General features: G+C 42.6%; 1 protein-coding gene across 5 annotated transcripts in view; it reads left to right on the top strand.

Annotated features, from left to right (window-relative positions):
* Positions 1-19,205, top strand: part of NHSL1 (NHS like 1) — a 167,523-nt gene that overhangs the window by 118,773 nt on the left and 29,545 nt on the right. For 4 of the 5 annotated variants that reach the window (XM_081944368.1, XM_081944370.1, XM_081944371.1 and 1 more), the window contains exon 3: positions 11,443-11,570. In XM_081944368.1, coding sequence (XP_081800494.1) covers positions 11,443-11,570 — 128 coding nt within the window. Of the gene's footprint in view, positions 1-11,442; positions 11,571-17,104; positions 17,157-19,205 lie in introns of those variants that run through there. The other variant, XM_081944372.1, reaches the window with a different exon arrangement.

Raw genomic sequence — 19,205 nt, 5'->3', positions numbered from 1 at the left:
TATTTTTGCGCACGCGAAAAATGTCGCAAGGGTTTAGTTTCAGGACATGGTGTATTTTCGGGGAAACACGGTATTTAACTCTCATTATTGCTATTTATTGTATTTGAAGAAAAGCATTTAATTAGAAGGTTGTAGACATCCATATTACAGAAACAGGCTGAATCCTGTATGGATACTTCCCTCATATTTCTCTTCTGCACCTATGCACATACCAAAGTCTCCTCTCAAGGGTTCCCATTTCTCCAGAACTTCCAGGTGGAAATGATCTGAAGATTCTGTTCTGGGGCTAGAGGCTATTCCATACTTTCCATATTTTTACAAAAAGATATTCTAAAGGTAGAGTCTACAAACCAGAATGAACATCTGGTGTCTTCATAGACACAGTTATTAAGTTTTCTTAGAAATGACTTATAAAAGCTCTTCCAGGATGCTTTTTCAAATCTGAGCCTGCTATTAAAATTCTGGAGTTATCTGGTGGACTTCCGTACTCACATGATCCTGGGATCAGGCAAGGTCAGCTAGGAGCTTCTAACTGTTAATCTTTATAACTAACCCTGGAGAATATGTGTTTATATGAGAAATATCAAATTATTTTTGGGTATAAAAAGGTACTGCTATTTTCTGTTCAACAAAATTGAATAGCAAAATTCACAGCTTGAATTTTATTTCCTTATTCAAGATTGAAGACAAGCTACACTAACGCAGTAAAAAAATGATAGAAGTACATTAGTCCTCGACTTACGACCACAATTGAGCCCAACATTTCTTCTGTTAAGTGAGAAATTTGTTAAGTGAGTTTTGCCCCATTTTACTACCTTTCTTACCATAGTTGTTAAGTGAGTCACTGCAGTTGATAAATTAGTAACCTGGCTGTTAAGTGAATCTGGCTTTCCCATTGACTTTGCTTGCCAGAAGGTCGCAAAAAATGATCACATGACCCTGGGACATTGCAACCGTGTATGGATGATTGCCAAGCATCTGAAATGTTGATCAAGTGATCATGGGGATGCTGCATAGGTCATAAGTCTGAAAAACGGTCATAAGTCACTTTTTTTCATTGCCGTTGTAACTTTGAATGGTCACTAAATGAACTGTTGTAAGTCGAGGACTACCTATATTATAAATGAAAAATGTTGCTCTGTGCTGAAAATCTAAGATGAAAGTAAAAATCATGTCTAGAATTAAATACTTTCCTTTTTCATTGCACCAACCAGAGAATTGCAAGGAAGTGATTCGAAAATAACAGTTGGCATACCGTATTTTTCCATGTATCAGACAGTACTTTTTCTTTAAAATATTTACCTAAAAATGTAGGGGCAGTCTTATGAGACGAGAACCACGGTTGCGAAACTGCCGATACATTATCTCTGCAAACTAGTCTCATGAGAGAAACTTTGATTGCTGAAAATATTAATTTCTGAATTTTGGGTGAGAAAAGGGGGGCATTCTGTACATGGGGGCTTCTTATGGACGGGAAAATATGGTAAGTAGAAAACCCAAGAGGCATAATGGGGGAGGGGGGGCGCAAAACTGAGCAGTCTTTTGCAGATGATATTTGTTGACAGGCTGTCACTAGGGAGTGCTCAAGGTGAGCCTGTCTATTTGTCTTTGAGTAATTTAGATACCTACCCTGTGCATTTATGGATAATAAGAAGTGATTGCCTCAGTCATGCCTACTTACCTCTCCATTGTGAAAATAAATGTAGTTAATTGTTGTTTACCTATACGTAATGGGTGAAGCATGCTTCCCAACATTTATTGCTTGGAACATAACATGAATCATCAATACTCAGTTCTCTCTGGATGATATTTGGCAAGTCAGTACTTATTAAGGAACTTAAATTATTATTAACTTTGAAACAAAGCTTTTGCTCCAGCAGGGACCCCCATTGTAATCTAGATATCATGCCTACTAAAGAAACATACCTTGTTCCTAAGCCTTCCTCTTTGATTATCTCTGCAAATCCTCACCCATCTGTTGCTCTATTTCCTTCTCTGACCAGGTAACAAATTTATGGTGATAGTTGCATGCAGTGTTCTTTCTCTGCCTCCTTTGAAGAATTCAGGCAATGACTTTAGTGCTTTCTTGGAATGCTGGAGATGCAAACCCTGTGTCTACTATATGCCAGTTAGCTTTAAATGTTTTATTTAATTGATTTATATGGCTGTTCATCTTGAATACATTACTTGAGGTGGCTAGTGATAATAAAAAATGAATAAAGACAAATGCACATACAAAATTTTTGTTTAAAACAAACAGCAGCCAGGAAAAAACACAAAATAGTCATTAACATTTAAAATAGCCCTAATGTTAATTCTTCCTCCATAATTGGGTTACCTCCAACGTTGCACTAATAAACTTCCTGAACTGAGAAGAACTGAGGAGAAACTTCCTGACAGTTAGAACAATTAATCAGTGGAACAGCTTGCCTCCAGAAGTTGTGAATGCCCCAACACTGGAAGTCTTTAAGAAGATGTTGGATAGCCATTTGCCTGAAACGGTATATGGTTTCCTGCCTAGGCAGGGGGTTGGACTAGAAGGCCTCCAAGGTCCCTTCCAACTCTACTACTGTATTATTGTATTATTGTACTTCCATTCATGCAGTGAATGTCGTATGTCTTAGTGAGGCTTCCAGATTGCCTCCACAGTATCCCCCAGTTCCCTGCAATAGTTTTCAGGGGGTTGGAAAGACAAAGATTCTGTTTCTATCACACTACATTTTCTGATGATGATTATAATCAAGTACAACTCATTGTCCCAAAAACGGGAATCTTCTCATGATGGTCCTACGAATCAAGAAGGTGACCAGTGAATTACTCATCCAACCTTCACCTCGAAAAGTGCATATTAATTTGAAATCTATATAAATAGTTTGCTGCAGTGTAATAGTTTGCCCCCCTTCTGTGTTTGAGGGGAGACTGCAACTTGTTATGCTGACTCTAAAGCTAATGATAAAATGGCTCTTGCAGGGTTCAGAGCAGGATATCTGAATGTTATTTTGGAACTTTATTATTGGTCTGTTTGGGGGGAAATAGTCATGTTTGTATATGCCTACGTAGTGCCTTTGTATCGAGCTATTGAGAACTAAGCAGTTATAACTATTATGCAGTACGTCATTGTCAAAAATGTAAAAATCAACCAGTCTTTTGTTTTGCCAATCTGTTGGAATTCCTGACTCAGTTAAAAAAAAGAGAGGTGTCCCCCCCCCCCCCCCCACTCCGCCCCAAAACTGCAGTGAAATATGCTGCGGATATAGTTCATGAGCCTGCTTTATATTCCAGGCTGGGATATATATTTTTTCAGCAACAGCCCAAGTGCTGCTGTTAGCATTTTTTTTTTAAACAAAACCTAAGCTTGATATGAAACAGTCCTTGTGGCATCTCATTTCTGCTGCTGATAGGTGTTTTTTTTTTAAGTCTGCAGAAACGGGTCCTGTTCCACTTGATGCAAAGTTCATTGCTGAGTTTTGCCATATTTAGACTGTTAGACAGAAATAGATCCTTATCAGAATCAAAAGAGTTTGCATTTAAAAGCCCTCTTACGATCCAGATAGCTGTTGCAATTATATTAGCCATCAGTAGCTTTGTACTAGTGTAGCCATTGCTAATGGATTTTAAAACCATTTTACAAACATTTGTACTAACTTTCAGGTATTCCTGTAAAACAGAAGTATAATTTTATTTTAATGTATGTTGATTAGTGTACATTTAAAGTGACAATAAAGTGTACATTTAAAGTGACAATAAAGTTTCTATTCTATCCTATCCTATCTTATCCTATCCAGAGGTAGGCTGCACTTACCTTAACAACTGGTTTGCTGGTTGTGAGCCTGTGCGCATGCTTGCTTCACATGCATGCATGCCATCCACACATGGAGGGTCTTCCTCACATGCGCTTTGCTCACCCCTGTGCCTTGCGTGCAAGCGTATGGCATCAAAAACAAGGCTAAATAGGACAGCATAGCTCCGGGGTAGGTGGGTAGGCCCATCCGCAGGTTGCAACTACTGGTTCGCCTGAACCAGTCCGAACCAGCAGCAGCCCTCCACTGATCCTATCCTATCCTATTTCTTTTGATTTGAGGCTTTCTGAAATGCAGCTCATGTGAACCAATGGTTTAGCAGAGTAGTCTGACTTGGGTTTTTTTGTCACATTAATCTGCATTAATGAATTAATTGGAAAACATTGAAGAGATTAGTGCTGATTTGGAGAACATCCAGAGTGTCTAATCCAAAGCTGAAAAAAAAGATTTATGCATCAGGGGTGGGTTCTGGCTTCTTCTACTGCTGGTTCGCTCAGAGACGTGCTTCGGGCACACGCACACTTTGAACGCGCTTGATGCGCACTATGTGCGCATCCGCAGTGGTAAAAAAATTGCTTCTGCACATGCGCAGAAGCAAAAAACAAGATGGCGGTGCCTAACGGCACTGCCAATTGAACCAGTTCGGGGGGGAGACAGCCGAGTTACTACCTACTCGGCCAAACTGGTACAAACCCACCTCTGTTATGCGTTGTCTAAAAGCTGTACCCTCATATGTGGACTCAATAATTTTCCATAACTACCGATAAGTTGCCACTATTCCCCTTTGGGGGAAATTTGTTGAAAATATGGTCAGTCTTTAATTCTGAAACAGATTAATTGAGAATTGGCTAGTTTCATTTGTTCACTACTTGTATTGTAATGATAAAAATGCATATCTGTATATAAGAAAGAAGAGATGGGAAATATCTCATTAGCTACTTTTCCTAATATCTGTATATTATAAGAGATGGGTCCAAAATGTGGAGCAATATTGCAAGGCCATTTCTTCCCCTATTTCTGGTATTTCCCTCCCTTTTCTGCTTTGCTCAGTGGAAAGGAGTTGGAGAACAGGAGGTTGCTTTTAACAGTTGGCTAAACCCTTCACTTGAGGAAAAGTTGGCAGGTGGCAGCACGTAAGTGTTCACGGCAAATCTTGAAACACCTAAGCAAGGTTGGGGCATCGACAGGATATCATCAAGAACTGAAATCTCAGCACTGTGAAGTTTGAGAATTTGAAAAGCAAATATCTGGGGGGGGTGGGGGGGAGGCATGGCACTTTACGGTCATATTACTATCAAGAAAACAACATGGATTTGTCATTGCCACTAGGGAACTTACTGATTTACTTGAAGATACTTTTACAAAGAACTCAAGTAGTCCATTCTACTACAAAGATTTTGCTTGGTTTAATCATTTAACTTTAAGTTAAACTTTAAGAAGTTTGTTTTTATTCTATTGTAGAAAAATAAAATGATCACATGTACTTCAGCACTAATTGATAAATTAATGGCTTGTGCTCAGATTACTAAAAATGTTCTCTATAGATTTAATGAAGAATTCCTAAATATAATGGCTATGAAAAATACCATAATCTAGAAAATGACCAGAAGTTCTTCAGCTGGATAGACGTGGGGTGTGTGAGCTCTGAAGAGCCTCACATGAACTCTGTCTGACAAACCAATGCCGAGATCCTTTTGGATCAGAACCTCTTAAAAAGCACCCTCTACTATGAGGCAGGAGAACTGCATGCCTCCCCTAGTCTGACTTTAGGCGTTTTATGATCACTCGAGCAGAGTTAAGCAAAGATTAAAAGCCTAAAAATTCCTGATGTAGGTGAGGCACGCAGTTCTCCTGCCTCAAAGTAGAGGGCACTTTTTAGAGGCTTTTTTTAACAGTTAAGCAGAGTCATCCAGGGAAGCCAGGCAAAGAGCCATGCTGTAGCAACACACACTTTCCCCTAGCCTCTTTCTTTTGGAAGGCTCGGATCAGCTCCCCTCCGGCTTCTCTGCCTCTGCAATCACTCCAGCCTGCCAGCAGGAGGTGAGTGGGTGGGCTTTATTGCGTTCCAGGCATTTCCCACCCAGACAGCAGGCTGCATTTGCAATGGTGGAGGTGTTTGGGGAAGGCAGCAGGGGAATGGGAGGATGGCAGAGGAGCTGCATCAAGCCACTGGAAAAGATGCCCAATCTAACTTTTGTGTGTGTGTATTTGTTTGTTTGAGAGTGAATGAGAGAGGGAAGGGGGTAGGAGAGATAGTCCAATCCAACTTCTCTCTCTGTGTGTGTTTGTTTGAGAGTGAGTGAAAGAGGAAAGGGGGTAGGAGAGATAGTCCAATCCAACTTGTGTGTGTGTGTGTGTGTGTGTTTGAGAGAGGGGGAGGAAGGGAGAGAGGGAGGAAGAAGGGGAAGGGAGAAGAAAATGAAAATGAAAAAAGGAACCTTTTTTTCGCAAAGGAGAAAAACAAATGCTGTCGCTTTAAATTGGAACTGAGCATGCCTGGCTGTGGAATTCTGGGAGTTGAAGTCCACAAGTCTAAAAATATTTGAAACCCACCACTGTGTCAGTGCCTCACCAGCCATAAACCTCACCGCACATCACTGGCCTACATGGAGACCTGGAGTAGTGCATTATGATATGTAAATTGTGTAACCACATTTTCAATATTGATCACATAGTCTTATCCCATCCAGCTAAAAGGAAAATGGCTAACTTTTCTACTGTCTGTGAGTGTGTGTGTGTGTGTGTGTGTATTCATCATCTCAATGTCATGACTCTGGGGTAGCTACCAGGAATTAAACATCACAATGTTACAACATCTCAGTATCACAATAAGTTCTATAATCCATCTGAACAGATACTAAACATTCCACATAATTCCAGATGCATAAAAATGGGAGGAAATGGAAACTTTGGTTGATGTGCTACATATATCAAAGCTTCCTAGTTTACATGCAAAACCAGACTTCAGCATTTTGCCAAGTGAACAAACCTTCTTTGAAATAGACTGAATTGGGACAAAAAACAATTACACCAGAAAAAGGTGTTTTTTAAAAACAGTATTTTATAGTTCTATATGTGGCTTTCAGAACTGCATAACCTTCATAATCTATGTAATAAAAGATTCTGCCAATGTATTCTTTGCTGCTTGCAATATGCTCTTTGTTAACAAAGCCAGGCTCTATTTGCTAGAAGTTTTGAGTTTCTTGCATTATTTAAGTGAGATAAGTAACTATGTAACATGATGAATTCAGGAGATGATGAGAAAACAATCAAGTTTGGTTATCTGGCATAATCCTGCACCTTTAATTTAATTGCAAAGCTTGCCATTCTACTCTGTTCAGAAGATTGCAATTAATATCTTTCTCAGATAGAATTCAGTTGCTGGTCTCCGTAAAAACAGTTTTATGTTTCAAGTAATTGACTTACAGTATATTTGAATTTGCTTTTCTTTAAATCGTGCTTGTTTGGCTGCTTTTGAGAAAGAACCAGATAAGAGTTCATGAATAAACTGAGATTAGAAAAATCCCAAATTTGATTGACGTGTGTGTGTGTGCGCGCGCGCGTGTGTAGGTCAGTGACGTGCGGTGACGTTTATGACTGGTGAGGCTGGTGACGTCATCAAACCACGTGGTTGCTCCGATCGCACGGGCGCAGCCCAAACGGAGAAGTTTCTTCAGCTCCAGCCTCAATCAGCGCAGCCGCGGTCCCCTTCATCTTGCCTCAGGAAGGAGGGGAATGGGACCACGTGTGCAGGGGAAGGGGATCACGGCTCTGCTAATCTGAGGCTGTGCGCTGAGGAGCCGCCTGCACACGTGGTCCCATTCCCCTTGCAAGGATCCCGGGCTCGCCCGATGCAAAAAATGCCTAGGTACCGTGTTTCCCCGAAAATACAACCTGTCCCGCGCTCACTGACCTAGCGTTATCCCGAAAGCGCCAAGTTACAGGAGCCGGGGGTGGGGGGAGCGCTCATGTTGCTTGCCGCCTTCGGTATACCGCTAGGTTGGGGAGTGGCGTTCTGTCCGGCCAGAGGGGAGAGTTGACGGGCGGCTGCTCTCTTGTGAACTGGCTCCCGAAGAGCCGGGCACAGCAGCAGCCGCCCGGCAAATCCCCTCTCCGGCCGGGAAAATCGCCATTCACTGACCTCAGCAGCCGCCCGGCAAATCCCCTCTCCAGCCGGGAAAAGCGCCATTCACTGACCTCAGCAGCCGCCCGGCAAATCCCCTCTCCAGCCGGGAAAAGCTCCATTCACTGACCTCAGCAGCCGCCCGGCAAATCCCCTCTCCAGCCGGGAAAAGCGCCATTCACTGACCTCAGCAGCCGCCCGGCAAATCCCCTCTCCAGCCGGGAAAAGCGCCATTCACTGACCTCAGCAGCCGCCCGGCAAATCCCCTCTCCAGCCGGGAAAAGCGCCGTTCACTGACCTCAGCAGCCGCCCGGCAAATCCCCTCTCCAGCCGGGAAAAGCGCCGTTCACTGACCTCAGCAGCCGCCCGGCAAATCCCCTCTCCAGCCGGGAAAAGCGCCGTTCACTGACCTCAGCAGCCGCCCGGCAAATCCCCTCTCCAGCCTGGAAAAGCGCCGTTCACTGACCTCAGCAGCCGCCCGGCAAATCCCCTCTCCAGCCGGGAAAAGCGCCGTTCACTGACCTCAGCAGCCGCCCGGCAAATCCCCTCTCCAGCCGGGAAAAGCGCCGTTCACTGACCTCAGCAGCCGCCCGGCAAATCCCCTCTACAGCCGGGAAAAGCGCCGTTCACTGACCTCAGCAGCCGCCCGGCAAATCCCCTCTACAGCCGGGAAAAGCGCCGTTCACTGACCTCAGCAGCCGCCCGGCAAATCCCGTCTCCAGCCGGGAAAAGCGCCGTTCACTGACCTCAGCAGCCGCCCGGCAAATCCCCTCTCCAGCCGGGAAAAGCGCCGTTCACTGACCTCAGCAGCCGCCCGGCAAATCCCCTCTCCAGCCGGGAAAAGCGCCGTTCACTGACCTCAGCAGCCGCCCGGCAAATCCCCTCTCCAGCCGGGAAAAGCGCTGTTCACTGACCTCAGCAGCCGCCCGGCAAATCCCCTCTCCAGCCGGGAAAAGCGCCGTTCACTGACCTCAGCAGCCGCCCGGCAAATCCCCTCTCCAGCCGGGAAAAGCGTCGTTCACTGACCTCAGCAGCCGCCCGGCAAATCCCCTCTCCAGCCGGGAAAAGCGCCGTTCACTGACCTCAGCAGCCGCCCGGCAAATCCCCTCTCCAGCCGGGAAAAGCGCCATTCACTGACCTCAGCAGCCGCCCGGCAAATCCCCTCTCCAGCCGGGAAAAGCGTCGTTCACTGACCTCAGCAGCCGCCCGGCAAATCCCCTCTCCAGCCGGGAAAAGCGCCGTTCACTGACCTCAGCAGCCGCCCGGCAAATCCCCTCTCCAGCCGGGAAAAGCGCCATTCACTGACCTCAGCAGCCGCCCGGCAAATCCCCTCTCCAGCCGGGAAAAGCGCCATTCACTGACCTCAGCAGCCGCCCGGCAAATCCCCTCTCCAGCCGGGAAAAGCGCCATTCACTGACCTCAGCAGCCGCCCGGCAAATCCCCTCTCCAGCCGGGAAAAGCTCCATTCACTGACCTCAGCAGCCGCCCGGCAAATCCCCTCTCCAGCCGGGAAAAGCGCCATTCACTGACCTCAGCAGCCGCCCGGCAAATCCCCTCTCCAGCCGGGAAAAGCTCCATTCACTGACCTCAGCAGCCGCCCGGCAAATCCCCTCTCCAGCCGGGAAAAGCGCCATTCACTGACCTAGGGGGTACCAAGCGCTTGCGCAGCTCTCCCAGGCCACCGCTGCTGGCTCCTGTGCCCGCCGCTGGCTGCTGCTGCCCGCCGCCGCCCCCCGCTGCCCCGCTCCGCTCCGCGCATAACTTCCAAACTCCAAAACTTCCAGCATCGGCCGCTCTAGGAGTGCTCTCTATGGTGGGCCAGCTGCCGGACAGAGAGTTTTCCGGACAGAGTCTTCCAGCAGCCGGCCCACCAGTTTTGGAGTTTGGAAGTTATGCGCGGAGCGGAGCGGGGCGGCGGGGGGCGGCGGCGGGCAGCAGCAGCCAGCAGCGGTGGCCTGGGAGAGCTGCGCAAGGGCTTGGTACCCCCTAGGTCAGTGAATGGCGCTTTTCCCGGCTGGAGAGGGGATTTGCTGGGCGGCTGCTGAGGTCAGTGAATGGCGCTTTTCCTGGCTGGAGAGGGGATTTGCCGGGTGGCTGCTGCTGTGCCCGGCTCTTCGGGAGCCAGTTCACAAGAGAGCAGCCGCCCGTCAACTCTCCCCTCTGGCCGGACAGAACGCCACTCCCCAACCTAGCGGTATACCGAAGGCGGCAAGCAACGTGAGCGCTCCCCCCACCCCCGGCTCCTGTAACTTGGCACTTTCGGGATAACGCTAGGTCAGTGAGCGCGGGACAGGTTGTATTTTCGGGGAAACACGGTACCTAGGCATTTTTTGCATCGGGCGAGCCCGGGATCCTTGCAAGGGGAATGGGACCACGTGTTCAGGCGGCTCCTCAGCGCACAGCCTCAGATTAGCAGAGCCGCGATCCCCTTCCCCTGCATACGTGGTCCCATTCCCCTCCTTCCTGAGGCAAGATGAAGGGGACCGCGGCTGCGCTGATTGAGGCTGGAGCTGAGGAGCCTCCTGCACACGTCCCATTCCCCTTGCAAGGATCCTGGGGTCGCCCGATGTAAAAAATGGCGAGATCGGCACACTTGGGGCTGCTGCTGAGATGTCCAGGGAGGCTAAAGCAAGCCGCGCGCCTCTCCCAGCCACTTTCACGGCTTCCTGGAGTAATTTTTTTTATATTTTCATGATGAGAGCGGTGAGGCTCTGCCTCCCCTGCCTCACCTGACTGCACGTCACTGGTGTAGGTGTAGAGAGAGAGAGGGAGAGGGAGAGATAAATTATTTCTTGTTTTTAATCATCATTGATAAATATTATGTGGGAACTAGGAGCTTTTTTGTGCCATAGGTTTTTCCCCTGTAAGATTTTAATAAGATGTTGCAATACATGTACAAAAAGTGCAAACCTGTATTGTGACAAACTTTGCAGATACCTCTGTATTTTACTTCTGTATCAACTATGTGGCTCTGATAACAAATGCAATAGGAGAAATTTCTACTTCATTTGAATGATTCCATATATCTTTAAAGAGCTAAGTGATTTCATGTCCATGGGCATCTTAAATTTCATCTAAAGTCAGTCATTGTGTGTTTTGTAATAGAAATTTAAACTATAATGTATTAGCATAATATGTGCGAATCCAAGCAGTGTGGCCTATTGCAATTGACAGATGAACTATTATCAATGAGTAGATTTTCTAAGCGCCATCTAGGGGTTTTTGCGTATGGTACCACTATAGTCAGTTTATGGCCTGGGACAACCACAGTCAGTTTATGCCACAAACTTCGGTTTTCAGATTTTGATACTTTGCGATCATCTTCAATTGTTCTTCTATCTCTTGACGTTGCCACATAAATTAGCCACAATTTCTTCTTTTCAACTATTAAAGAGGATAAAACTAGTTGGAGATGAGTAAATTCTCCTTGGAACTATTTGCCCTCCTTATTTGGAATGTATGTGTAAATCAACAACAGTTAATGGTATATTTTTCTTATATTTCCTCCACCACTTACAGAATGTGACAAACTTCGGAGAGATGGCTATAGAAGTTCTCAATACTATTCTCAGGGTCCAACATTTTCATCTTCATCCAACACACTCTATGGAAGTTACCAAGATGATTATGAAGAAATTGAACAGAAGGTGAGACAGCAGTGTCTTAAAAAAACAACTGAAAATATTGCAGAAAAGTTAAATAAATGCACAACATATATATTATGTTCCATATTTGAAAATGATAAACTTTTAAAATGTTCTGTCCCAAAAGAATCTTGTTTGAGTTCTTTAGAATAGTTTAATTTACGGGAAAGGGGGGGGGGGAAAAATACTGGGCAGAAACTCAGGTACTATTTCAAACAAAGGCTCTGATTAAAAAACTGGCTAGGTTAGGTTTTGCTTCTTTTATGAACAAATAGAAAGAACCATTGTTCTCTTATAAATACCCTACCTTTGTAGTATGTAGGCTTAAGATACAGAAGGATCTTGACAAACTTGAACATTGGGCACTATCTAATAAAATGAAATTCAATGGTGAAAAGAGTAAGGTTCTACATTTAGGCAACAAAAACGGAATGCACAGGTACAGTATAGGTGATACCTTACTCAGTAGTAGTAACTGTGAAAGGGATCTTGGAGTCCTAGTGGACAACCATTTAAATATGAGCCAGCAGTGTGCAGCAGCTGCCAAAAAAGCCAACACAGTTCTAGGCTGCATCAACAGAGGGATAGAATCAAGATCACGTGAAGTGTTAATACCACTTTATAATGCCTTGGTAAGGCCACACTTGGAATACTGCATTCAGTTCTGGTCGCCACGATGTAAAAAAGATGTGGAGACTCTAGAAAGAGTGCAGAGAAGAGCAACAAAGATGATTAGGGGACTGGAGACTAAAACATATGAAGAACGGTTGCAGGAACTGGGTATGTTTAGCTTAAGAGAAAGAAGGACTAGGGGAGACATGATAGCATTATTCCAATATCTCAGAGGTTGCCACAAAGAAGAGGGAGTCAAACTATTCTCCAAAGCACCTGAGGGTAGAACAAGAAGCAATGGGTGGAAACTAATCAAGGAGAGAAGCAACTTAGAACTGAGGAGAAATTTCCTGACAGTGAGAACAATTAATCAGTGGAACAGCTTGCCTCCAGAAGTTGTGAATGCCCCAACACTGGAAGTCTTTAAGAAGATGTTGGATAGCTATTTGTCTGAAACGGTATAGGGTTTCCTGCCTAGGCAGGGGGTTGGACTAGAAGACCTCCAAGGTCCCTTCCAACTCTACTATTGTATTATTGTAGTGATCACATTGTCCCATAGAACGTACCATAAATGACAGGATCACTCCTTTATTAGATTTCCCTTGTTTGTACTTTGATATGTATGGTGTGAACACAGCATGATTGTCTTCTTTATTCTATTACTTGTTTGAATTATTTGTGCCACAATGAATTGATAACATCATATCTTTGTAACATCTGTCCCTTATGCAGCATTTAATTAGATAGTTCATTTATATGTCATGTACTCCGAAACAGGCATGACTTCCATAAAAGAAAATCTAATGAGTAAAAATATATTTTGAGGTGCTTCTTTAAAAAATAGTAAAGAAGAAGATTTCCACACAGAGAGAGGGAAGGAATTCTACAGTATTGATACCAGTGGTGGGATTCAAATAATTTAACAACCAGTTCTATTTATTTTCGTAGATTTTCACAGGTGTAGGTATGCTGGTCTTGTTGTATTCAGGTCTTTTCCCGTGTAAGATTGAGATTGTCTTGGCAACGTTTCAACAAGATCTCACTCGCCATCTTCAGGCTGGGTTTTGGGCTGAAGATGGCGAGTGAGACCTCGCTGAAATGTTGCCAAGACAATCTCAATCTTACACGGGAAAAGAACTGAATACAACAAGACCAACACACACACACACACACACACACACACATTTTCTAATCAATATCAGGAAGAATTAAAGAACATTAAAAAGATAAATTTAAAAAATACGTGACAACTTTTTCAAAGGCTGAACAATTTGGAATGATAAGGGTGTTCTTCCTATATTGATGAGGAGGCATCTCCTCTGAATTTTATTTATTAAATGTATTTGCTGCCCATCTTGTCACAGGGTACCTGAGTTTATCTTAAACATACTACAAAGGCTCATATATTAATACCAACTTGAAAGGTAACATCAACATTGGTACTGATCTTGTTGAACAGTGATCAGTGTAGACCGTTCACTATCAAAATAATATAGTCCAATAGGATACGTCAGTCAGCAATATGGCTGCTACATGGTGCAAGTGAGGCATTTACAGCTGTTCCCAAATCAGTAGGTTTTGAAAAACCTACAGTTTATGCAGTAAATATAATTATGACAATCCTGCAGTTAAAACTACTACCAGCTGAAGTTCTGAAGACTTCAGTGGGCCATGAAGAAGTCAGTAGCTACAGACAGCTTTTTCAGGCAGAATGTATTATTTTTCAGAACATGCTGAATGTCAATCTAGTCTTCATCTTGATTGATACTACAGATAATCCTTGTTTAGCAACCACAATTGGGACTGGAAGCTTGCAAACTATCATTGTGCTTATATAATCTTACTTCAGTTTCCTTTGCTTTAAAACCTATGAAGGTTGCAAATTCAAGGAAGGATTGGCTAGAAAGTTTAGATTTTCATCACCATCATAACTGAGAATGGTCACTGTACGAAGTGGTTGCTAAACATGGACTACACCCATCTTAATTTATTCTCATCTTGATTACCCTCAGTCATTTCAATTAACAAAAGAGATGCTTTGCCGTTTTCTTAAATGCTGGGAGAAGGGGAATTTGGGGGAGTGCTACCGAGCCTGAAAGACACATAGGAGAAATCTTTCTTCTGCATACTGGATTGATAAACTTGTGACAATGAATCTTCAAAGGGGCCTATCCTTCTTATTGAAGTACCCAGTCAGGTTCATAATAGGAAAGTTAGTCCCTTAGATCAGTGGTCACCAACCAGTGGTCTGTGAAAAATTATTTGCATTTGCCACCGGTGTGAAAAATTATTTGCATTTTTTATATTGCACTAAATACTATTTATCTTTTTTAAAAATTCATATCTGCGGGATTTAAAATTATGGATTTAGTGGTCCCTGAGGTCCAAAAGATTGATGACCCCTGCCTTCAATAATCAGACCTACCTTTGAAACTAACCTTAAACAGTGTCTGAGCGACAGTTGTTAGTCAGTGCAGCTTAGCAGTCTAGCTACAGCATTTTGCACTAGTAGCAATTTCTGGTCCCTTTTCAAAGCTAGCCTCACCGGAACACATTGCAGTAGTCATGTAGAATCGTAACCAAGTATACAAATCAGAGTTGCCAAGTACAGTATGCTCAAGAAGGAGCAGAGGTGATGCATTAGCTAGAATTGTGCAAATATACATGTTCTCAACCACTGATAATTGTCAAGCATTATTGCATGACAGTTTGATCCTGAACAGATGTTACCTTTGGCTGAGATGTGTTGTCTTTCTGTTCATGTGATAAGCCGCTTGCTTCTAGAAGATAAGGTTGCTAGTTACCCATATGTAAGAAGCACTTAGAGACCTCAGTGAAGAAAAAGAGTTGATTAACTGTAACTATGGGTCTTTAAGAGATCATCTGTGCATTCGCGCAACCCACCCACCTTCCACTTTCTAGTGACTATTTTGGATTAATTCTGGTGCTTCATGTACCTGCTGTATTGTCTCGGGGAAGTAGAAGAGAAACCTCAAGCATGAACAGTGAAGCTTCTTTCCTGCCAAAATATTTCTCACTTTTGGAAAATTCCCAAGAAAGACTGTGTGAATGCACATATGACCCTTCAAAGAGCCCATTACAGGTAAGCAACCTGTTCAACAAGGTAACATACAGGGTAGTAATTTGCTTGAAAATTTCAGTAAACAGAATGGGTCTTTTTTTCTAACAAAAACATTGCAAAGATTTTTGCTGTGAAAAATATTTTAGCTTTCTATTTGTAGGTAATTTTTCATTAAAGGTATACCTGCACATTAGTACTTATAAATAACATTTTAAAATCTAATTAATATGCCTCATGGCATACTTGTTATGCTAGTTTATACATTATAAATCAGTACAGGAGGCTTTAGCACAAAACAGTAAGCTAAAATATCGATTGGGTCATTTTACAGAAAGAAAACTGGGTATATGCATCATTGACTCATCCCTCCCTTTCTTCTTTCTTTAGTCAACTTGCCCCGTTCTAGCAGCTTTCTCTCTCTATCAGTTATTGTTTCCTTTTCAAACATTAATGTGTGGCTCAGCTCCAATGCTGCATGTTTTCCAACCTCTAAATGCTCGGCTTTGCATTTCTAAAGGACATTTGTTCTATTCATGTTGTACCTCTACTTCTTCTCATTTGATTGACAAGGTAAATGACCATGTCATTGTCCAGAGTGGATGTAGGCAGCTCAGCAAGAACAAGAAACAGGCCAAATTAAATTCATTTTAATTTTGGTGAATATGTGGGGAGGAGGTGTCAATCAAGAAATTTGGCATGGAGAGGACTAGAGAGCATTAATGTTCTGGAGAACCTTCCACCATGAAGTAAGCAACAACCTTTTTATGGCCAAAAGTCATAGTTTACACAGGGGGTAGTTGAAGGCTAAGTAGATGGGGACCATATCACATGTGGATATGGATAATTTCATACGTTTAGTAACCCTTCATTTTTAATCCTTATATGCCCATTTTAGTCTTTAGACTACAATTTTCATGCATTTTCTCTTCAAAATAGATAGAAATAGGACTACTGATTTTAAGCCACTGGATCCTAGGACCACAAAAAAAGAAGAAGAATTAGGCTGCCTGTAGCTCTGATGCTGCAGATTATCTGCCCCTGACATAAATGTTCAGCTTTTGTTCCCTACATCCTTTTAGTTTATATAGTGCTAATTAAAGGCTTGATAATCAAATACTGTACACTGAGGAGGTGGATAACAGCTGCCGATTGAAAAATGTATGACATATATTGGTTGATGTAACAATGGCAACCATTTTCATAGAAACTCAAATCTATACTGTAATTCTTATAACTGAGACATAATTTTAAAATAATAAATATTTGGGCCTGGTTTCACCACATTTAAATGGAACTCTGCGAAATTACTTGACTGCTCTATTAATCCAGTGTTTGAAAAACAGAGGTATAGAGCCCCCAATAGTTCAGGAATGGGTGATTTGAAAGACCACTATTCAGGATCCTTGCCTGGTTGTCAGAGAAGATAATATGTGCTATATAGATCATTTCTTTGACCTGATATAGACAGAGTTGTATATTATTTTGATTTAGTTCTGGATTATCGTTATGCACAGACATGTAATCGCTGGCACATGTTGAGGTGTCATGTTAAGACTTGATGATGCTAATTTAAGTTCAGTTCCCAGTTATAAACACACTGAATTGGTTGATCCAAGTAATATTCCTCTTTCTGTTCCTCTCTTGCATTCATTATATGTTATGTGGAAAAGGTGTGTTTGCCTATAACAACTTCTTCCTGTTTTTTTAAATTATTTGTACTGTGATGTGCATACTGTGTCTGTTGTATCTTTTTTATGTCTGTGTGTTTTCATTATTTTTCTCTTCGTCACTCATTTGCTTTCTTTTTCTCTCTCACCCAACAGTCTAGTCTGTTAGACTGCCTCCCTCAGTCTTGCTTAAGTGCCTGCTGTTGTTTGATGTCATGGACGATCAAGGTATCAAGCCCCACCAGAATCATCCAGCTGTAATATCCGCAGCCTGATGCTGTTCTCACATTAGAGTATCCTCTTCTTAACAGTGCTCTTATTTTAAAAATTACTCCTGCTGCTTTATTTCATGTCACAGGGGAAAAACACTGTGCAGCAACACTAAATTCCCTATTCCTTTTTAAAATATTTCATTTCTTGGAAAATGTGAACCTTTTTTTTTTTTCTGTCTTGTTTTTTTTCCTTTTTTCTAAATGGGCATTGTGGAAAGTTACTAACTTTCAGAAAGCATTGTACATTTTGTCGTAACATTGAATTTACAAACTAATTTAAGTTCAAAACTTTCTTAAAACCTTTCATGTAAGAATGAACAGTGACAAACTCTTAGGGTCTTGCTAATTCATACATCTTACAGAAGGACCTTATGCAGCTTCCAAATCTCCTTTTTGGCAATCCCTGAATCCTCCTCTGAATATGATTGCAAGAACTCAAAATATTTGTATGTTGTTTTGAGACTTGAACGGCTCATTTTTTATAAATATAGGCGATAGATCAGTGGTAGTCAACCTGGTCCCGACCACCTACCAGTGGGCGTTCCAACTTTCATGGTGGGCGGTACGGGTTTTGTCCAATACTGAAGCACTTTCCTTTTTAAAATTTAATTGACTTCCCTACTTTATAAATCACAATTACTGTAGAACTGGTGGGCGGTTAGAAAATTTTACTACTAACAGAGATACAAAAGTGGGCGGTAGGTATAAAAAGGTTGACTATCCCTTCGATAGATAGATGATAGATAGATAGATAGATAGATAGATAGATAGATAGATAGATAGATAGATAGATAGATGATAGATAGATGATAGATAGATAGATAGATAGATAGATAGATAGATAGATAGATAGATAGATAGATAGATAGATAGACAGACAGACACACCGACACACAGACACACAGTCTGTCATCCTTAGTCATACAAGTTTCAGTCTGGCTTCTGACCATCAAAAGGATGTCTATCCATATCTAAGAATTCCAGCAAAAATAGCTGGCTTCCTACAGTGTTAACCTTAGATTGTCTACTGTCAACCTCACCACATTCCTAAGGTCTGTAAGGGGGGTGCATAAGCACATCAACGTGCCTACCTTCCCTGTCCTAATGTTTCTTTTTATTCGCATCCATTCTATGTATCCAAAATCATGTTTATACATACATACATACATACATACATACATACATACATACATACATACATACATACATATATATATATATATATATATATTTGTTTTCGTAGATTTTCACGGGTGTAGGTATGCTGGTTTTGTTGTATTCGGGTCTTTTCCCGTGTAAAGTTGAGATTGTCTTTGCAACGTTTCGGCAGGATCGCACCTGCCATCTTCAAGCTTAAATTCTTAAATTCTCATCTTAAATTCTCCACAAGCACAATATCAGGACAGCCTTCACCACTGATCAAAAAATAGCCAACATCCTAAGAAACCCCAAAGACAAAATCCAGCTAGAAAACCAAGGAGTCTACGAAATACCATGCAAAATCTGCCCAGCAATATACATAGGACAAACAAACAGGAGAATAAATGCACGCATCACAGAACACAAAAACGCAGTAAGGAAAAAAAGAAAAAACTTCTTCCCTTTTCCAGCACCTTAAAGCTACAGGACATGAAATCAACTTTGAAGGAGCCAGGTTAATCTCCAAAACAGAACACCTCCACAAGAGAATAATCATGGAAGCCATTGAAATAGAGAAACACCCCCACAGCATGAACAAACGTGATTGTACCTCCCGCCTACCAAACATCTGGAAACCAGCCCTAGCCAACAAACGAACACCACCCACCACCCAAGCCGTTATAATACAAAACAACAATGCACACGCAGCCTGCACCAATCAGCACCAATCTACCAATCATGATACAACCACACAACCAATCATTCCACTTACTGAAACAAAGCCAGCACCCCATCCCCTCCCACCAAGACTTACAGAAAGACGGCAGCTCCGTTCCCATTTTAAGCCCACATTTTGAGCCTACGC

The sequence above is a fragment of the Natrix helvetica genome (genome assembly GCF_964273705.1).
Source record: "Natrix helvetica genome assembly, chromosome: 2".
NCBI lineage: Eukaryota > Metazoa > Chordata > Lepidosauria > Squamata > Natricidae > Natrix > Natrix helvetica.
The sequence above is the reverse complement of the archived record's forward strand: the minus strand, read 5'-3'. Positions and strand labels throughout refer to the sequence as shown.